Raw genomic sequence first — 21,983 nt, forward strand, 5'->3', positions numbered from 1 at the left:
TTAGCTAAACAGGCCATGAAATCAGATATTATTAATTTAAATATTCCATTAAGCAAAAGTGAGGGTAAATCTATAATTCAAAATAAAATCCTTAAGGTTTGGCAGGACCAATGGGATAATCATGACACTGGTAGATATTTATATAAAATTCAAGAGTTGTATGAGTGGAAGGTGGAAAGAAGAGATAGTTATATCTCCACTTAGAATTGGTCACACTGGACTTAATAGTTCTCTTTTTAGAATCGGGAAACACAAGACAGGGACTTGTAATTATTGTAATCAGATGGAAACAGTGGAACATGTTTTATTAAAATGCAATAAATATTAAAATAAATATTTTAATAAAACAGAGGAATGTCAGCACTTAAAGTCGATATTAAATGGAGAGAAAATAGGATTTTCTATGATAAATCTTTTAGGAAGTAAATCAGTTTTTGTTAGAAATCAATTGATTTGATTTTTAAAACACACTGGGTTATTTAATCGTATTTAAGGTATGTACAGTGGGGCAAAAAAGTATTTAGTCAGCCACCAATTGTGCAAGTTCTCCCACTTAAAAAGATGAGAGGCCTGTAATTTTCATCATAGATATACCTCAACTATGAGACAAAAGGAGAAAAAAAAATCCAGAAAATCACATTGTTTGAATTTTAAAGAATTTATTTGCAAAATATGGTGGAAAAAGGGTATTTGGTCAGTTACAAAAGTTCATCTCAATACTTTGTTATATAGCCTTTGTTGGCAATGACAGAGATCAAACGTTTTCTGTAAGTCTTCACAAGGTTTTCACACACTGTTGCTGGTATTTTGGCCCATTCCTCCATGCAGATCTCCTCTAGAGCAGTGATGTTCTGGGGTTGTTGCTGGGCAACACGGACTTTCAACTCCCTCCAAAGATTTTCTATGGGGTTGAGATCTGGAGACTGGCTAGGCCACTCCAGGACCTTGAAATGCTTCTTACGAAGCCACTCCTTCACTACCGGGCGGTGTGTTTGGGATCATTGTCATGCTGAAAGACCCAGCCACGTTTCATCTTCAATGCCCTTGCTGATGGACGGAGGTTTTCACTCAAAATTTGACGATACATGGCCCCATTCATTCTTTCCTTCACACGGATCAGTCGTCCTGGTCCCTTAGCAGAAAAACAGCCCCCAAGCATGATGTTTCCACCCCCGTGCTTCACAGTAGGTATGGTGTTCTTTGGATGCAACTCAGCATTCTCTCTCCTCCAAACATGACGAGTAGAGTTTTTACCAAAAAGTTCTAATTTGGTTTCATCTGACCATATGATATTCTCCCAGTCATCTTCTGGATCATCCAAATGCTCTCTAGCAAACTTGAGACGGGCCTTGACATGTACTGGCTTAAGCAGGGGGACACGTCTGGCACTGCAGGATTTGAGTCCCTGGTGGCGTAGTGTGTTACTGATGGTAGCCTTTGTTACTTTGGTCCCAGCTCTCTGCAGGTCATTCACCAGGTTCCCCCGTGTGGTTCTGGGATTTTTGCTCACCGTTCTTGTGATAATTTTGACCCCACAGGGTGAGATCTTGCATGGAGCCCCAGATCAAGGGAGATTATCAGTGGTCTTGTATGTGTTCCATTTTCTAATAATTGATCCCACAGTTGATTTCTTCACACCAAGCTGTTTACCTATTGCAGATTCAGACTTCCCAGCCTGGTGCAGGTCTATAATTTTGTGTCGGGTGTCCTTTGACAACTCTCTAGTTTTGGCCATGTTGGAGTTTAGAGTGTGACTGTTTGAGGTTGTGGACAGGTGTCTTTTATACTGATAACGGGTTCAAACAGGTGCTATTAATACAGGTAACAAGTGGAGGACAGAGGAGCCTCTTACAGAAGAAGTTACAGGTCTATGAGAGCCAGAAATCTTGCTTGTTTGTAGCTGACCAAATACTTATTTTCTACCATATTTTGCAAATAAATTCTTTAAATATCAGCCAATGTGATTTTCTGGATTTTTTTTCTCCTTTTGTCTCTCATAGTTGAGGTATATCTATGATGAAAATTACAGGCCTCTCTCATCTTTTTAAGTGGGAGAACCTGCACAATTGGTGGCTGACTAAATACTTTTTTGCCCCACTGTATGTATGTGTCTGTATGCATGCAGAAACATACATATATGTATGAGAATGTATGAATGTGAATTTGCACATTTGTTCATATCATTGTGGTGTGTATTATTAAATTCCCTCTGAGATTATTGATGACCACATTCCAGTCTGGGAGGTGGCAGTAAATACACTTTAAGTTGGTTGCCATCCACCAATAAAAAACAAAAGAAGAAGAAGAAGAAGAAGAGTGTACTGCCAGTTCTTTGTCTCCAGAGTGTTGTCCTTTGTGGTAACATGTAACCCTCCATGTTTTCTCTTTGATACTTACCTGTTCTTTGTTCTCCTCTTGAGGTTTCCCAGATGAATACCTGGATTCTTTTTCAGATTGTTCACTGGTTCAGTCAGCCACCATCAAAGTAGGAGGAGGTAAAGAAATGATGTTTGCTTAATTTGTACTCTTTTTGGCAAAGTTTCAACTACCGTAGGTTTAATTGGTTAACCCTCCCACAGTCGTAGCCCGACGCTCAGTATGAGCATGGCAGATGTCATGGTCGGCCAACCGGGTGATCTGTCAGCTCTTCAGTTTGCAAAAACATACAAAAAAACCTGTTAAGCCGGCAACCCCACCAGAACCACAAACACAGTAAAAAGCTTATGCGGGTTTCAGTCGACTTCTCTAAAGGCCCCCACATACCCGGCTTTTCACAGACATAAGATCACAACGCAATGTACAATAGAAATCAACATTAAAACCACACAAAACATAAGAAACACAAGAAAATCAAGTGATAAAAGCCTGAGAAAATAAAACTGATTTTAGTTGCTCTTTAAAAACCTTCAGAGAGTCAGCAAAACGGACCTGTAAGGGTTAACTGTTCCACAGTTTTAGGGCTACCGACTGAAAGGCCCGGTCCCCTTTAGTTTTTAACCATGTTTGTAGAACCAAAAGATTCAGGTTTTGAGAATGAAGACCATGAGCAACAGAATATTTTGTTAAAAACCGATTTTGTTAATAGTAAAAATGGTTAAATAATAAAAAAATCCAATAACTATTTTTTTAAATTGTTTTTTCACTTAAAGGAAAATCTCAAGTTCACTCATTTCTGAAGCTACCTGTCTCAACCCTTTTGATGTCTCTCTTGGATATCACACATCCATTGTTGCAAGCATATCTGGTCCAGAATAATTTCTGCGATTCAACGTACTGCTGACCAAAATTGATGTTTCACCAACCGAAGATGCATACCAGGACCCCCGTACTTACCTGCACAGAAAGTTGGGCTCCCTTATTTGATAATAAGGGAGCCCAATCTGTACTTCTCCAAGAAACATTGAATCTGTCATCAGTCCCACAGCTGTCCATCACTGTCAGCAGAGACAGCCAGGTCACCCAACTGGGGTCCACCTGGGGTCGACTGGTTTCTCTGTCCACTCAGCGTTCTAAGTCTCCCAGGTAAAACCAGTTGTTCCCAGTCCTTCTTTGGTTAATCTGCTTTCATATTCACCTCTCCTCATCTACCTCCAGTGCTCCGATCGTCCTGGTTCCCATTGCTCCCGGACTTGATCTCCTGCTATCTTCATCACTGCACTTTATAATTTTTGTAAATAATCATTCTGGTTTTCTGAGGGCACCTCTGAATGTGGGTCAGACAAATAACAAAAAACATGACAGTAATAAGGTCTAATGCAGGGGTCCCCAAGTCCAGACCTCTAGGTCTACCATCCTGCTACTTTTAGATGCATCTCTGTTGAAACACAGCTGGATCAAATAAACTGCTCGTTATCAGCCTATTGCAGAGCGGATTGGATGCTGGTGAGGGAATTCAGACATTTTGGATCAGAGATGCATCTAAATGTTGGGGAGCCCTGAACTAGTCTATCCACTATGTTGCTATTTACCTTCACTCACTGTTCTGACTCAGATGCTCAGTCTTTTCTTCATTCAAGATGTCACTACTTTCTATTCCTACTGCTCATCGCTCATTTTACACAAGTAAGCTCCACGCTACTTAAAAACCCAGATTGGTTCTTTTTTTTTTCTTTTTTAAATCAAATTGCATCCAAATGAGCCCATAACTTAATAAAAAGCCACTTAGAAAATGATGCCACTTGAACTTGAATTATTGTGCGGCTGGTGCAAAACTATAAGCTATAAATGTACCCTCCTTTCTCATCATGAGCATTTGGACCAAATTAACTGTGCCATAATTAACACAGGAGGGCTGTATTACAAAATGAAAAGGAGGTGTGTTCTAAGAGGCTGTCGTTTCAAACCGCGTTACACTTTCCTCATATAACAGTAAAACCAATTATGTTCTTGCTCATCAAAGCACTGTGTTTGATTCAGTAAATATGGTTTGTAGTATAAACCACATTTTTGGAGTGGTCAGGAAAAGCACCTTGTAATGCTAGTGTTATGTAGATATTGAACATCTTGACATAAATATTTGAACAATATCCCTGAGGCTATTGGGATCTGCACCACATTGTGTCAGTTCTCCACCAGATAACTGCAGGGGGTCTGGTCTGTGAGTTGGGTCTTGCAGGTGTCTCAGTGCACCTGTGATTCATTACCCTCATCAACACAGTGAAAGAAGAGACTGCTGCCAGAGTTAACCTTTGTGGTAACTCCTAGCCTCCTGGCTCCTCTCGTGTTTCTCTTTGTGATCTGCTCATCATTAACCACTGTTTTTGTGACTATGCTTTAACTATGCTTGGGTTAAGGTGGTTTTTCTGTTTTGAGATGATTCCCTCTCATCTGCTACAGAGAATATCCATACTCACAGAGCGTGGATGAAGCAAGAAATGGATCAGCAGGTTTATAGAAGTCGGGATAAAACATTTTGTCATCTTCCCAGTATTCCAGTGGATGTATGCTGTCTCATCGTTGCATTTTAAAATGACTTGGCTGAGCTCAGTCGACCTGGTTTGTATCCTAACCTTTCTTCAGAGCTCAGAATGCCTCAGCACCGGTGAGGTGTATTTCATATACATCATTAAAGTTCATTAGGAAATTAAACTTATCCTTTCAAAAATTAGAAATGAGAAAACAGGGTCTACTGTGTGTTTTTTTGACATTATAAGTGATGGTTTATTATTGTGTGAAACTATTTGGAATAATCAAAATGTTGCCAGAGAAGGAGAAATTGGGTCCATACGCTCCACTGAATTGCACATGCAATAAAATTCTAAAACAAGAAATGTGGTGGGTGAAATGGGAGTGTTTTACCATTTATTTTGGAAGCCGTTCCTGAATCGGTCATGTGGTCCGACCCACTTGAGAGGCTTCAAACGTCACAACTTGCTCCATCAGCACAAACTTCGATATGCACTTCATTAAAGTCCTTCCTGATTACTCAACACACACTCTGAAGTCTCGGCACAGAAGACACATCACTACCAACCCAAGTTATTCTCCAGACCCACATGGGGTTGACCTAACGTTGACAAGCTCCTGAACAAGCCTTACGCTGGTTGGCAGCCTTGTGTGGTCTCTGTTCTGTCACAACATCACTGTGTTCGAACCTGCTCCGCACCCGGCCTGTCAAACAAACGGACCCATTACCAAGACTACATCTGGCTCACAGTCCAGGCATATTCAGCTTCAATCGTCTTACCTGATCCCACTCACCTCTCCCCCCCAGTATATGGCTCACCTCTCTCTCACCTACTTCTGTCTGCCCTCAGTGTGCTGACCCTCCTGGTTTTCCTTACACTTCAACATTTCACATTTGTAAATAAATCTTTAAAATTGTTTTGTCGCCTGGGGGTTTTCTGCATGTGGTTCAGAAGTATTACTACAACCATGACATAGGCATTATAAAATATTTTTAGACTGATCTTTTCCTAACTCGACTAACCAAATTTGATCTTGAATTGATAATGAAGTTAAAAGAAAATTTGATGGTCATTGGTGTTTAGAGTAAAACTCAATGGCCTCTTCAGACTCATAAAAGCAAACTTTCTGTTGATCTGTATAATCCCACATGGTAATTAAGCCATCAAGTTCCCAGAATGAGTATTCTGCTGCCTCATGTGGTTGGTAGCAACCGAGATATTAAAACAAGGATATAAAAGCTACGGAAAGGGACTGGACTGTGGATATCGATGCGAAGGCCTTCAAATACCAGTCTAAGCTTATTAGACTGATATTTCTTTCAACCTACAATTCTATTTTGTTTAGTGAAAATATTTAGTAGAAAATTCCAAGACATCGCTTGGGTCTTTTCATGTGCTCTGAATAAAGTGCATCAAGAAGCAAGGTGCATAAAGCATGACAGTAGTAGCATTCATGGATGGATCAAGCAATAAATTGTAGACTGTTCTGATTTATTTGAAAACGTTTTCTAGCTTCTTTTTGACTCTGACATATCTGTTTAGTTAATTTATGGAGTCTTTACTTTTTCTCTGGTTAACAGATTATTTTTGCTAAGCAAGTCAAGACTTCATTAAAAATTAAGTTAGATCTTGCACCCCCATAACATATTCTGTCAATATGTTGTCGCATACAGGTGCATCTCAAAAAAATTTAACATTGTGAAAAATGTTGAGATTTTGTTACTCATTCAGAAAGTGAAGCTCATCTAGATTATATTTGCCACACATAGAATTAATTATTTAAGGCCTATATTTCTTGTAAATTTTACAATTATACCAGTATCTTTATTAAAGATAATGAAAAGTCATGATTCCCCAAATTGACTGAACTTCAGGAAAACACAGTGGACCAACTCCAGCTGATAACATGGTGCCCAAAATCATTACTGACAGGAAAAACTGGATGTTCAGCAATGTGGATTCTGTCCCCCTCTGTTTCTCCCGACTCTGGGACCTCAATTTCCAAATGAAATGCAAACTTGACTTTCCTCTTCTCTCAGTCCTGCCTTTGTAAGAGCTCCTTACAAAGCTCCCTGCTTGACAATCCTCTCAAGTTTGGGGTTGTCCCAATTGCACCTTTTCCTATCGCACTTTTGTCCTTCCACCCAACTCTTTTTTTTTTTTCTCCGAACAGTTTTTGCATCGCTAATGGCTCATATTTTTGTGACAGTAGGCAGACAGGTCAGAGGGTGAGGAGAGGGGGGAAGACATGCAGCAAGGGTCGTTGGGCCCGGGAGTCCCAGAGGAGGGGCGATAAGCATATTTGCTTCCAGTCATTGGCACTGAAGTCAATGACTGTCTTCTGGACATCTGTCCAGTCATCAGTTTTCCCCATGATTGTACAGCCGACTGACTCAGCGGATGAACGTGTAGAAGCTCAGGGAAACTTCCCAGTTGTTTTGTGTTAACTAGCTGATAGGATTTGACAATCAGTTTTCAATATTTAACTTTTTTCTAATATTCAAATTTGCCAAAATATTGAATTATGCATTTTTATTTCATAAGCCACAATCATCATGAAATACAAGAAATAAGGGCTTGGAATATTTCACTCTGTGTAATCAAAATTTTTAATGTATGAGTTTCCCTTTCTAAAATGGGCGACAAAATATTTAACTTTTGATAATGTACCTGTATAAAGGGTAGGAGGAAAAGAACAGATGAAATGAGAAAAAAGTACCATGAATGTAAAGGTGCATTTCCACTGGCAATTCAAGCACTAACTAATGATCGGTTCACTTCTACCCCAGGTTGTGAGCTTTTCCATTGTCCAGTCTGTTCCTCGGCTGAGTTTAACTCTCTGCTGATGTTTGCAGCGACACTCAGAAATGCAGAAGCTCCAGGTTCTGTTCTGATGGATTAAAATAAGCCCAGATATTTAATTTTGTTTTACAGAAATTCATTGCTGGTCCAAATATAATGATGAAGGCTCAGATCAGCAGATTATTTCGCTATGAATGTAAATATAATTACAACCTTTAGTATTTAGACAATGCAATCAAAAGATGGAAACCCATAGCCATGCATAAACTTTATTATTATTTTTTAAACTAAATAAAAAATTAAATTCACATCACAAGTTAATTTTACGTAGTTCTGGTGTTTCACACTGTGGACGCAAAACAGCGACTGTCAGAAAGCTGACCACAGCTGCACCGTCTCCCTCTTCTTTAATACTGACCGTATTTCATAGAAACGAGCTGCTAGCAGCGCTGCTAATTCACGGTCATTCTGCTGCAGAAGTTACTGCATGTGTTCCTGCAGCTGCTGCTGATGATTCTCATGATTAAACTTCTCCATACAGTTCTCTGACAGCAGATGGCATGTCAGTGGTCCACAGCTAAAGTTAGATTCTAAACACTAAAGGTTGTTTTGCAGTTAACAGTGACGTAATCAATGAATACAGTCATCTGTCAGTCAAATGGTTTTGGTGCCATACCTCAATCAATCCTGCTATCACTACCCCTGAAGTAGGTACTAAAATCTGAAAACAGCCGGGCTGAGCCGGTGTTCTGTCAGATAGCCATACATGTCAGAATAGCATACATATGGTAAGAGCGCATGCGCACGCATGCGCATTCTGCAGGAGGTCCGCCATATTGAGAGGAGTCGTCAGCTTGTCATACGCGAGAAGAGACACAATAAAAAGTAACTAAATAAATTAAATTTAATGCTGCTGCAGCTGCAGTAAACTACAAAACACGTCCTAAAACACGCCCTGTTTAAATTCACGTCCCCCACTTCCTTAATATTTTTGGGTTGGATAACATGTCTGCTAACTTGGATAGCATGTCGTGTATGAAAACGCAATTTTTACCCACACTGAAACTGGGGCAAAACCAGTGTTTCACTTTTGAAAAAAATCCTTATCTACGTCATGATTCTATGTTGCTGATTAAATAAAATCATATGGTAATGACAACGTATACATGTCTGAGCTAAGCGTATGACTATCTGACAACGTATGCTGAAACGTATGCTGATCTGACAGATATAGCCATCAGTTTGTCATACGCGTATGACGATCTGACAATGTATGGCTATCTGACAGAACACCGCCCCGGTTTTACTCATGGAAAACGAATGTGACGTCCTGGTTAGAGGGGGGCTAGTGGAAAAGCACCTTAAGAAATTCAAGTCACAACTTGGCTGAGAAAATTATAAGAAGCATTAAAAGATCACTGACATCCATAAATTCAAAATCGCTGTGTGCACTTAGATCTGGGACATAGTTACTAACACAAGGGCCTGCCACACTGCTCAACAGCAAATAGAAAAACCTTTCAAGCAATACCTCATTTCTTTTTTTAATGTATTATCATTTTACCTTAACTGAGATATATATAATAATTCAGGCATTTTTTACTTAACCAGTACTTCAGTTGACTACTATGGCAATTTAAATGTGAATGTAATTTACAATACCAACTTCTATGATTCCACAAACACAAGTAAGCTAAGCGTGAACACAAGCCAAAACTGAAATCCATCAGATTATAATGTTTCTGTTGACGGAGAATCAACATTCCCATAAACCCCTCAGAAAAGAGTTTATTAACCTCCACTAAAACAGACTTTTATTTCTCTTTTCCCCTGAGACTTTATTAGTTTAAGGAAAATGGCAAACACAGACATTACTTGGCTTATTTATGCCGGTTCAAGTTATAGACCTGAATTGATTTTCATTTGCTAAATGGCCTCATGGATTTTAACAAATATTTTCAATTGAAGTCTTAATATTATCAGTAAATGCTCTTGGTAGGTTAATAATAGGAAAAAACAAATAAAACTTTCTTAAACCAGGTAAAAGATTGGACCAAGAACTCAGAAACACAAACCATAGGGATATTTTGGAGAAGCGTTTGTGTGGTCCTTAAAGCTGCATTACGTAACTTTTATAATCAGCATGAAAATTTTAGAAACAGTACTTTTTTTTTTACACCATACTGTGACAGCATAACATGAGATAGATCATCTGGGAACAAATCAAGGTCCTCTGCCTTCTCCCTGTGGTCCCACTGCCATCTCTATGGAAGTAAATATGTGCCATCAGAATTTGAATAAAAAATACCTCTGAAATTTGAATGTTGTATATTAGTGCTTACTTTTTCAGTATTAAAATAAATTCAGAATATATTTTTAACCTAAAAAAAAAATTCAATGTCATTATTTTTGCAGTAAAAAAAATTTGGTGTAATTTTTTTTACATGGTTGCAATTTTCAGTTATTAAAAAAATTCACATTCCTATTTCAAAGTGATCAAATTTTCAATATACATATTTTTCACAGTTTAAATTTTCAGTGTTAAAAAATTCAGCATATAAAAAATTCAACTTTTCAAAATTCAAATGCAATATTTTTGTTGTCCTCCAATTCAACTTGCTCAAATTCGCCGTCTCAAATTCAGCGTCTAAAAATTCGCTGTAAAAATGGCCAAGGTTACTTCAGGTCACAGACATTAGCAATGGATGTCCGATTCCAACATCCACCTAATCACGTGACACAACCGTCATATTGCAGAAATACCAGCATCACCCAGGCTGGCGACCATGGAGAAATGACATAAAACTGAGTTTAATGCTTTCATATTTCTATAGTATATTTTATTTTGTGCATGAAGTTTGATACATTATCTTAAAGCCTGATTTAAAACACGGGTTGGGCCGTTGTTAATCTTACACCGTGTAGTGCCGGCATATTACATCTCGCTACCTCCTAGCACCCCCAGCCCCTCCCCGCTGTCCCACGTCCAATTTCCCCAGTTTTATTTCAAAAAGAAATACCACTTGGGTCAAGTCTAGAATCTTTAAAGAGAACTGATGGGTGGCGACATTCTGGGTTGTTTGTATGTTGTCTTAGGTGAGACTGAGACAGGCAGTCTTAGTAAAGTCGTAATTTTTCAGGAGATGCTACCGCTAATATGGCTGCCTTGTGTGCTTCAAAGAGGGGCTGTGAACACTTTCCGACATTAATTATAACCACAACCCCATTCTGTTCAGCTACCGTATTGTTCAGGTGACTTCATTACAACATCATCCAAAATACTGCTTCTCTTATCTGACAATTGTTGATATACAATATTAATTTGCATTCTTTTTACTTTGCCTAAAACCTCGTTCTGTTACCTAGCAACACTATAAACAACCGTCAGTTGATTTTAACTAATTTTGAAGAAAATATATGCTTGTAAGTACATCTGTTAACTTATTTTAGATTAAATATCATAATTTAATTTAGATTACTGTGAGTTCTCAATGCTGACCTACTGATGTCAAAATACTTTTTTATTTTACGGACAATTTTTTAAATGTTTTTTTTCTTTTTTCTCTTTTCTAGGAACTTTTGCTGAATCATATTTTTGATAGACTCCGTGATCGTTTGGAGCAGGAAGAAGCAGTTTCATATCTGGGAAGAGTGTGCACAATCAAAGGTTTGTACAAATGACAAGTTTCAATATGTGATGCTTTTGAATGTCTATAGTAACATTAGCTTTGTGTGGTCTTCAATATGATGAGATTTGAAGGGCAGTTTTTAATCGTTTATTACTCCATAATTGAAGGACTGAGCGACTGTGGAGAGATCTGTGGACGTGCATCTATTATGACGTGCTACACTACCTTAAAGAAGAGGGATACCTGGACATTTCAAATGAAGCACTCCTCTTCTGTTGCCATTATGTCTTCCTGCCATGTCTGCAGGATGATCTGGATACTTTCTGCAGTGGCTGGGACAATCACCCACTTCCAACTGAAGCAACATGACTCCTAACCTGTTCTGGGTTCTTGGTCGTACACATCATCCAATTCCTGAACCCCACGGTGCCTTGACAGAGTTTATAAAGATTATAACGGAGGCTCAGATGTATTTGCTGAACATTTTATGTTCAGATTTTTATTTAATAACAATAGCTGAATAACGGCAAACGGCTGTTTGTAACCAAGCAACCAAAATCACCAGAAGGCAATCATGTTTTAACAAGATAACTATCACATTTTAATAAGATACATATGACGTTATAACGTGATAGCGCTCAATTTTTTTTCCTGTGACAGCAATACGCTTCCGTGCCAGTTTAAAAATTCACCATTTATGAAATGTAAAGCAAAATGCTGATCATGTTACCACAGAGGTGAATTTTAGTGCTTTTATGGTAGACATGTCAGAGAACAAAAATGTTCTAAATTTGTAATTTTTTTTTTTTTTCTTTACTCAAAAGGAACCCATTAGGTACATTTGTACATTGTTGTAGTGCTTTACATTACTTGAATTATAAGAATCAGAAAAAGTTTTGTCTTTTGTTGTTTATTTTCTAATACTTAAAGCATATATGAACTCATCTAAGTACATTCAATAAAATTTTGCATAAAAAACAATTTCAGTTTCATATTTAAAACTGCCTGTACAAACAGTACTGACTCAGAGAAATGAAATATCTACTCTGAACATTGTGTTATTCTAGTTCCTCTAGTTTTGAATTTGACAAAACTAGAGAAATTAGAGTAACAGCAATGTTGTCGCTCTAATGAGTAATACATATGATCACATTTAAACATATGTATCGAACTTGTGATCTGACAAAATCAGAAAATTGAATTGATTCTACATTTCAACAAAACTGTTTTGTTTTAACAAACTGATTCACAAACAAAGAACTGCTACAGCTTAAATGTAGATTTTTTTTTTTTTTTAACAGGTCAATCACTCAAAGCAAGCCAAAGCCAGACTGCGTAGAGGAAATGCATGCTACAAAATCCTCACTGAAAGAGTTGTAATTCCAGTAGTGACAAGGAATTCTTAGTGTTTTGTAGCATGTGGTGTTTCCACGAACAATCTCCACAGACAGACTTGCTGGCAGATTTTCCCATCCAGTCCAGAATTTCATCATGTCTCCTCTTCCTCCACTCCGTGGTCTTTCAGTTAGTAAATTAAGTAAGTGGCTTGCAGATTCAACAATAGCATCCTGACTACCCTGTAGTCACAAAATATATAAAAGACAAAGTAGCAGTTGAAAAAGGATTAGTTAAAAAGAAATGTACACTTCATGAGAATGATCACTTTTACTCAGGAAAGCTCTGTGCTGTAGGGTTCCCACCTTTCAGAAATTAAAATAAGGATCTAGCAGATGGAAAGTGTCATTCTATTTCACTAGAGAAACTAAAACTGCAGTACCATAAGTTTTAAAGAATAAAGAGACAGTATAATTTCTTCAGTTTTCCTCTTAATTTTTTTTTACAATTGCTAGCATTCATCCTCACTGACACTGTTCAGCCTGGCATGTGTGTCCTCCCTCTCCTGTATCTTTGCTAGGACATGGTAGAGTATCGGTTGAGCACGTTTTAAAAAGACGCAGGTTGAGAGCGGCTCACCACGACTGCTAACCCTCTTTTGCATCCTGGTGTTTCTAGGCAACCGTGACATCATCAATGGTCCAAAGCGTTCTGGGGTCCTTACTAGCTCCCGCCACATTAGCTGAGCTTAACATGTCTTGTGTTTTATTTTTGTAATTATTGTTACACTAAATGTTTATATGCATGTGATAGGCGTTACTGTCGGACATACAGAAATACCGAACAAATCGCGTCTCGTTACGGGGCGATTCCGTATTTTACGAAAGGGATGGCAATCCTACTGTGCTCTTCTCTCATTAAAATTATAGAAACTATATAAAACACAAATAAATCTACAATTTGTAAGATTAACAACGGCCCAACCCGTGTTTTAAATCAGGCTTTAAGATAAGAAACTGCCCTTCAAATCTCATCATATTGAAGACCACACAAAGCTAATGTTACTATAGACATTCAAAAGCATCACATATTGAAACTTGTCATTTGTACAAACCTTTGATTGTGCACACTCTTCCCAGATATGAAACTGCTTCTTCCTGCTCCAAACGATCACGGAGTCTATCAAAAATATGATTCAGCAAAAGTTCCTAGAAAAGAGAAAAAAGAAAAAAAACATTTAAAAAATTGTCCGTAAAATAAAAAAGTATTTTGACATCAGTAGGTCAGCATTGAGAACTCACAGTAATCTAAATTAAATTATGATATTTAATCTAAAATAAGTTAACAGATGTACTTACAAGCATATATTTTCTTCAAAATTAGTTAAAATCAACTGAAAAAACAAAGGCGGTTGTTTATAGTGTTGCTAGGTAACAGAACGAGGTTTTAGGCAAAGTAAAAAGAATGCAAATTAATATTGTATATCAACAATTGTCAGATAAGAGAAGCAGTATTTTGGATGATGTAATGAAGTCACCTGAACAAGACGGTAGCTGATCAGAATGGGGTTGTGGTTATAATTAATGTCGGAAAGTGTTCACAGCCCCTCTTTGAAGCACACAAGGCAGCCATATTAGCGGTAGCATCTCCTGAAAAATTACGACTTTACTAAGACTGCCTGTCTCAGTCTCACCTAAGACAACATACAAACAACCCAGAATGTCGCCACCCATCAGTTCTCTTTAAAGATTCTAGACTTGACCCAAGTGGTATTTCTTTTGAAATAAAACTGGGGAAATTGGACGTGGGACAGCGGGGAGGGGCTGGGGGTGCTAGGAGGTAGCGAGATGTAATATGCCGGCACTACACGGTGTAAGATTAACAACGGCCCAACCCGTGTTTTAAATCAGGCTTTAAGATAATGTATCAAACTTCATGCACAAAATAAAATATACTATAGAAATATGAAAGCATTAAACTCACCGTTGGGTTTTGCGATTTCCATGGTCGCCAGCCTGGGTGATGCTGGTATTTCTTCAATATGACGGTTGTGTCACGTGATTAGGTGGATGTTGGAATCGGACATCCATTGCTAATGTCTGTGACCTGAAGTAACCTTGGCCATTTTTACAGCGAATTTTTAGACGCTGAATTTGTGACAGCGAATTTTAGACGCTGAATTTGAGACGGCGAATTTGAGCAAGTTGAATTGGAGGACAACGAAAATATTGCATTTGAATTTTGAAAAGTTGAATTTTTTATATGCTGAATTTTTTAACACTGAAAATTTAAACTGTGAAAAATATGTATATTGAAAATTTGATCACTTTGAAATAGGAATGTGAATTTTTTTAATAACTGAAAATTGCAACCATGTAAAAAATTACACGAATTTTTTTACTGCAAAAATAATGACATTGAATTTTTTTTAGGTTAAAAATATATTCTGAATTTATTTTAATACTGAAAAAGTAAGCACTAATATACAACATTCAAATTTCAGAGGTATTTTTTATTCAAATTCTGACGGCACATATTTACTTCCTTACATCTGTAGAAATGCACCGCTCAGTCAAAAACAACCAATCAGAATCAGGAGGGTGGTCTTAGCCCTTTCAAACACTCTTTTGTATCCACTTCCCACACCCTGCCAGTTCCCCACACTACAGCCTGCACAAGCTAGTTAGCATGGCCTCTGATGATGGTGAATAAACAGTTTTCCTGTAACAGTAAGACCAATTTCACTAAGACTTTGCTCCGGGCCCTGATTGGATGGTTCTGCAGATAGCATTAGAAACACAGGGAGAAAGACGACTAATTGTCTTATGGTGTACTGCCATGATATAGTGACAGTTGTAACAATGTGTACTTGTCCATGAAGCTAAGATCCTTCATGGTCTGTAGCAAGATTTTGCAGATCTATAAGCCTGTTGAGAGCGTCATCTTCATCTTCACCACAACCAGGGACATAAAGCGGCTCAACAACCTGATAAAGAAGTCTGGTTTTGAAAAAAAGAACTCTTCATAAAACCAAAAAAATTATGGACAACCCTGACCATGCGTTTCATAAAACTGTCCTGGGTAAACAGAGCATTTTCAGTCAGAGGCTACTTCAGATTCACTGTAATGCAGACTGTTACAGGAGATTGTTCCTGCCAACAGTCATCACTGTCTACAATAACTTTTTGAAGAATTTGAGTTAAAACACATTTGACTTCCCTTTGGGATCAAAGGGAAACTTTTGAGTTGAGTTGAACAAAAAACTAATTTCTTATAAAAGTCACATACTGCACTTTTAACAAAGTCCTAAAATCTTAAACTTTTATTTTTAGTAGTTCCTGTTGGCAGGAACAATCTCCTGTAAAAATTGTGTCCCTATTGCATTTTACAATATTTACGAGAAAATAAAAATTAAAAATAGTTACCTTATATTTTGCTTTCTTTGCTGATTTTAACATATTAAATGCCTATGACAGATCTGCATTTGTGCTTGTGGAAATATATGCAATTGATTTGAAATATATATTTTATTTCACAAGTTTCTTATTGTGTAAAACAGCTTAAAATTATAGAAACGTGCAAAATTGAAAGCAAAGGATTTCTTGGCTTTGTATAATTTTCAGAATGACAAGTTTGCATCAAAGAAACATCCCATAACGCATTTCTATTAACATTCTAGTTTGAGGGGAACCTAAATAACTTTTTTTTGCTTTAAAGGGCAATTATATCCATATGTTAGACATAAAACCAAAGTATAAAACTAGTAAATCATTTTTTTTATTTTTCAAAGCAGATATAAAAATTGGTACATTGCACTTTCCTGGGGAAAAAAACCCCTTGGGAAGCAATTGCTTATATGAATGACAGTGAATGCACTTGTTGCTGCATTTAGAAAACAGTGTTTTCTTAACAAAAATAACTTTTTAGTGTGAATAAATCAAAAGGGAATATGGTCACTTATTGCCAAAATAAAGTAAAGAAAAACGTGTTCACTGATGCTTTTTGCAAAAATCCGCTAAAAAGAAGAAGCCAGACTTGTGACAATGACGAGGAGAGAATTCTGCTTATGCAATGAAACAGCACTTTCTATCTAGAGAAACCTTTGGTCCATTATTATAAAACCTCAGGAAACATGGCTCCCAGAAAAAATATAGCAGGACTGAGCCACAAAGGCACAACACACTTCATGTCACAATTAGGACAGAAGACTCTAGTGGACTTAACAGTGAGAACATCAAGTTTACTGCAGGTGTTTTAAGAAACTGTGTTATTTTCAACTGTAAATCAATATTTTTGACTTCCTTTCTAACTGAAATGTTAGCATTAGGTTGACGTGGAATACTTAAGATAAAAAGACTGTCCTCAGAATCTATGGATGACTGTGGGACTGATACTCAGGTATTATTTGTCATGCACTATGTTGAATCATTATTTAATATTTCGACATCTCAGGTTTTGTTCCAAGCATCTCTTTCTGAACTTGCAGGCCATTGTATTGGCAACTAGTGACTGGCAGACAGCTCAGTGGAAAGTTAAATATCACAGTCTTCTGTCACTGCATCCATCATCTTTAAAGCAAAAGACACGAAGTCAGGTTGGTTACAGAACAGAAGCAGCTCAGAGTGAGAAGTTTTGAATGTGGCTGTTGAAGACATGCCATGCAGTGGAGCAAGCCTTGAACAGATGTGCATTTCATCCAATTGTGTTTTAGTCTAAGCACTTCAAATATTTTATCAAACTGCTCTAGTAATCCCATTCTTTCGCAATTGTAAGGAAAATTTTTAATGTTAAAACAAATGAATGAACTTAAAGCCAACAAAAAAAAAGAGATGTTTTAGATATTAGACTCAAATAAAAGCAAATCATTTCTGAAGTTCCCTTGTGGTCATTTGAGATGGTGGTTAAAGTCTAGCTTGGGTCCATGGTGACAGCAGAATTCCTCACGTTTCTTATCTCGTTGTCGCCATTGGGCCTAAGTGAATAAATGCAAAGACACCAATTCTTATCTTATGGGTTATGATATAGCACTCTTATTACTGTGTGAAGTTCCATCTATTCTCAAATCAGTAACCCTATTCAAATGCTATACTTCTAATAAAAGCATAATTACTACAGGTTGATTCATAAAAGCTTGTATTTGCCTCAAGGCTGCCATACATGGCATATGTGGTTACTGTAAGAAATTCTGCTTTCATTGGTTTAAATTCTTCAGAGAAAATATCACATGAATTCTTTACCTTTTCCAGCTGTGCATTCTGTTTGGACTTGTACAGGAACTCTCCAACAGCCACAAACACAGAGAGAACAAGTCCAGCTGCCAGGACAATGAAGATCCCACCGATGTTCTGTACACCCAGGGCGCTGGCCTCTTTACTCTCCTCCTCTGGACAACCATTTCCTCGCCACCATTTCTCTTTCATCATGTGCAGTTTCCCTTCTTCCTGAAGTTGCAGAATAGCAATAGTGATCTTATCTCTGTATGGAGATCCTAAAGGAACAAAACACAAATACATGAACAAGCAATGTTACTGTCTTTTTTTGTAAATATTACTGTCAGTATACTGTCAGAGCTGTCAGTATTAGTGAGCACAGTAAGACAGCTATGCAATGATAATTCAGCTTTCTGCATATTATCATGTATTAAGTAGGACCGTCAGTGGCGGAAAGTAACATTTACGTGCTTTAACTTATCTGTACCTTTTAAAGTAGCTTACAAAACCTGAACTTTTACTTGAGTACATTTGGAGTAAAATATTTTACTCTGTTACTTTTGAATTATATCTGCTAATCAGTAATTCTTTTTTTAACGTGCCCATTTGCAGTCATAGCACTGGCATTTCTTTATTTCTCCTGTCATAACATGTCTTTTGCTCTCAGTCAATGGTGTTTAAAAAATGAAAAATAAGACTGGCACAGAGAAGGAAGAGAGGAAAGTTCTGGAAACAGACACAGCTGAATGTGCAAAACTTGGAATGTTTTTCACAAACTTTAGTAACAAAGGAGGACATTGGAACGGGTAACTGTTCAGTCAAGTTACAGTATTGTTTGGCATACAACATTAAAATATATTTAATGTTTAATATATTTATTGAAGGATTTTCATTACAAATATACAAAGATACCAGAGTTACTGAAAATAGAAACAATTGAGGAAAAAAAACAAACAAAAACATCCCATAATAATGAACAAACCCAGTCCTCACTGTCCTTTAGGTGCTGTGCAAAGAGCACTAAACAAGGCACACAATACCAGTGTAAGGATTTAGGTTTGTTTGTTTTCTACTCAATTTAATTCCCGTGTCTCTTGTCCACCCCTTGATTGATCCCACCTGTGTCATGTTTCCTTGATTACTTTCTTGTGTATTTAATCCCACCTGTCTCTGAGTTTCCTCGTTGGTCCTTGTGTAACACTTATGGGCTAGGCAGCTAACTGCGGCTACAAAAGCAGCATCAGAAGATTGTTCTTTAAAAGAGCCCGAGTTGTGAATAAAAAACAGGAGGCAGTGCGTTAAGTTTTGGTGTAGATACATGAAGTGATCTGAATAAAAACAGACAATTACAGCAGCATGATGAGAGACAAAATAATTGCCTCAGCATAAATTAATTCCAAAATCATAAAGTTCATTGTCCTTTTTCTAGCTCGCCTTCTTCAGATCCAGATGATAATCTGATCCAACGGGAAAAATAACCCAACCTAAAAGGTCAGAAAAACCCATTAAGTAATAATAAATAAAAAAAACCAATTATGTACCACCATACAAAGAAAATAAATATTAAATTTAGGCATTTGGTTTATGGATATTAAATGCAAATGTAATTATCAAATTTCTAATTATTTTGACATTTTCAAACAATAATCAAGTTAAATTAAACATAATTTAAATAAAGTAAAACAAAAATAGTATCAATTATTTCAAGCTAATCAATTCAAAGTTTAGAGTTAAAATGCATTTTCAAAATATCAATAATAAAACAAATTGTCAAATACCCAAGCAGAATCAAAGAAAGAAAAAATAAATTAAATAAATAAATACACTGCACAAAATCAAACTTAAGTGTAGCTACATTCTGTTCTGATCAGTTTAGGGTTATCAGCATCAATACAAACGTGCCAGAACACCACAAAATCAGCAAACGAGTTACCTTCTCAAAGAGAGTGGGGGTACTTAGCCACAATCAGCTGTGACAGAATCCAGGTGAGTAACATCACCATCAATTCTGGCAAAACAATCCTCTAGTGATGGGTCCGGCAACACCGCTGCGTCGGCGCACGTGTCAAGCCCAGAGACCAAATCCCGTGTCGGTGCGCGTATTGCTTTCAGCAAGTCACGTGACCGATACAGGAACTGTTTTGAAATGATGCTGACGCGCCAAACGTTGACAGGAGGCAAATCTGTCAACGGGATGCATTTACCAAAATAATTCTTGATCTTTTATGGTACAGCGTCAACTATGGAGCCTCAAGACAAACGAAATATTTTGTAGTTTGGGGCCATTTTGATTTTACATCAGAAAATAAGACATCGGTTATCACTTTGTTGTTGTTTCATTCAGTTCTTTTCAGTTTCTACTCGATCTATCTGAATCCAAATTCAGCTGAAATGGACCTTCGTATCATGTTCTGCAGGTTAAGTGCTGCATATGTTTCTCCTTTTAAATCATAGATTTCATAATTTTATTCTTAAATTACCCTCCATAAATAAAAATCCTTAGACAGAAAAAAAGAAAATAAAGACAACCCCGCTATAAATAAATAAATAATAAAACATATTCCCAGCAAAACACATCCATAAAGATCTGTGTACAAAATAAATATAAAAGAAAAACTAATTTATATGAACAATATACAGCGTCACTAAAATCAGTTTTCTTTAAATGAATCCACCTCCTCAATGCTGAGGCATTATAGGGCATCAGAATGAAGTCCCAGATACACCCAGGATAAAGTCAGGTACACAGCCATTCTACAAATCACTCAGTTGCTTTTTATAAATTATTTCATAAAAATTTATTGTTTACATAATTTTTTTCTACAGCAGGAGAAGTTGTGTGAAAAATGGAACAGGCTAAAGTTCAAAATGTTGGAAAAACGTATTTTTTGAAAGAAAATTTGTAAAAAAAAAAAAAACAAAACAAAAAAAAAAAAAACCAGTCCTCAAGCATCCTCCTTCCAAACACTTTCACTGTCATCACTTGGTACATGTTCACATTATTCATTGACTGTATCGGAGAATATCAAATATATTTTGAATTTCACTGAAGATATGACTTAATACATTAAGTTTCGTGAACTTAAAAGCTGATGGGTCACCTGTTGGCTGACACCAGCAGATGTCGAAATAAAAATGTCTGACAGATCAGAAGGCACAAAACTATCACCTGACCTGCAAGAGCACAACCACCTCTCCAACGCCCATCATGTGTGCGTCGCACAAACCTAAATCACTAAAGCAGCACACCCTTTTTTTTCTTTTCTTTTTAATTTTTGATTTTTTCTTTTTACAAAAATTATACACAATAATAGAAACATGGAAGCAAAGCCTACCCGGTAGATCCACGGGAAGAAGAGGATGTAGATTCCCAGGTCCAGGTGGTGTCAGACGTCCAAAGGCATGTACTTAAAATGTACAAAGGTTGGTACTTAAATGTACTTAAAACCAACAATGTTTGATTAATTGGGGAACATTTCGACTAGATTAAATAGTTTAACCCACAGTCTTAGCGTGACGCTCAGGAAGAGCGGCAGATGTCAGTTAACGGGTGACCCATCAGCTCTCCAGTTCAGGAAACATCAAAGAAGCTCATAAACCGACGACCCGCCAGAACCACACAGTAAAAAGCTCCATCAGGATCCAAACCGCTCTTAGAACTACAGGAGGTTCAAACTCTGCTCATTCATTTTATGCTTACAGAAAATGCACCAAGCCAGAATTTTTGAAATGCAGTGATGAGGCAAAATGAATTTGGTAGAAAAAAAGTCAACTCACTTTCAATGTAGCTCTGACTGCACAGTGGCTTGATATCACGACTAACATTGGTGGATGGTAGATATCCATCAACATTTATGCATTTTACAACTTTGACACTAAAGCTGCAGTATGTAACTTTTACAAAAATACGTTTTTTAGATATTTGTTCAAACTGTTACTATTTTGACAGCATATGAGACAGATAATCTATGCAAAGAAAGATCTCCTCTGTGAAAAGACTGATCCTACACTTCCTCACAGAGCTACTATTACTGTCTGCAAAAATGCACACAAACAACCAATCAGAGCCAGGAGACATGTTGTAGTGCATGTCTACACTC

At 37.2% G+C, this 21,983-nt stretch overlaps 1 protein-coding gene across 3 annotated transcripts in view; it reads right to left on the reverse strand.

The window, feature by feature from the left end:
- grik2 (glutamate receptor, ionotropic, kainate 2) overlaps window positions 1-21,983 on the reverse strand; it is a 369,508-nt gene that overhangs the window by 25,654 nt on the left and 321,871 nt on the right. For 2 of the 3 annotated variants that reach the window (XM_044116262.1, XM_044116260.1), the window contains 2 exons: window positions 17,911-18,161; window positions 17,618-17,645 (listed from right to left, as the gene is read on the reverse strand). In XM_044116262.1, the coding sequence (XP_043972197.1) occupies window positions 17,618-17,645; window positions 17,911-18,161 (279 nt within the window). The remainder of the gene's footprint in view (window positions 1-17,617; window positions 17,646-17,910; window positions 18,162-21,983) is intronic. The other variant, XM_044116261.1, reaches the window with a different exon arrangement.

This window comes from Gambusia affinis, linkage group LG05 (genome assembly GCF_019740435.1).
Source record: "Gambusia affinis linkage group LG05, SWU_Gaff_1.0, whole genome shotgun sequence".
NCBI classification, from domain to species: Eukaryota; Metazoa; Chordata; class Actinopteri; order Cyprinodontiformes; family Poeciliidae; genus Gambusia; species Gambusia affinis.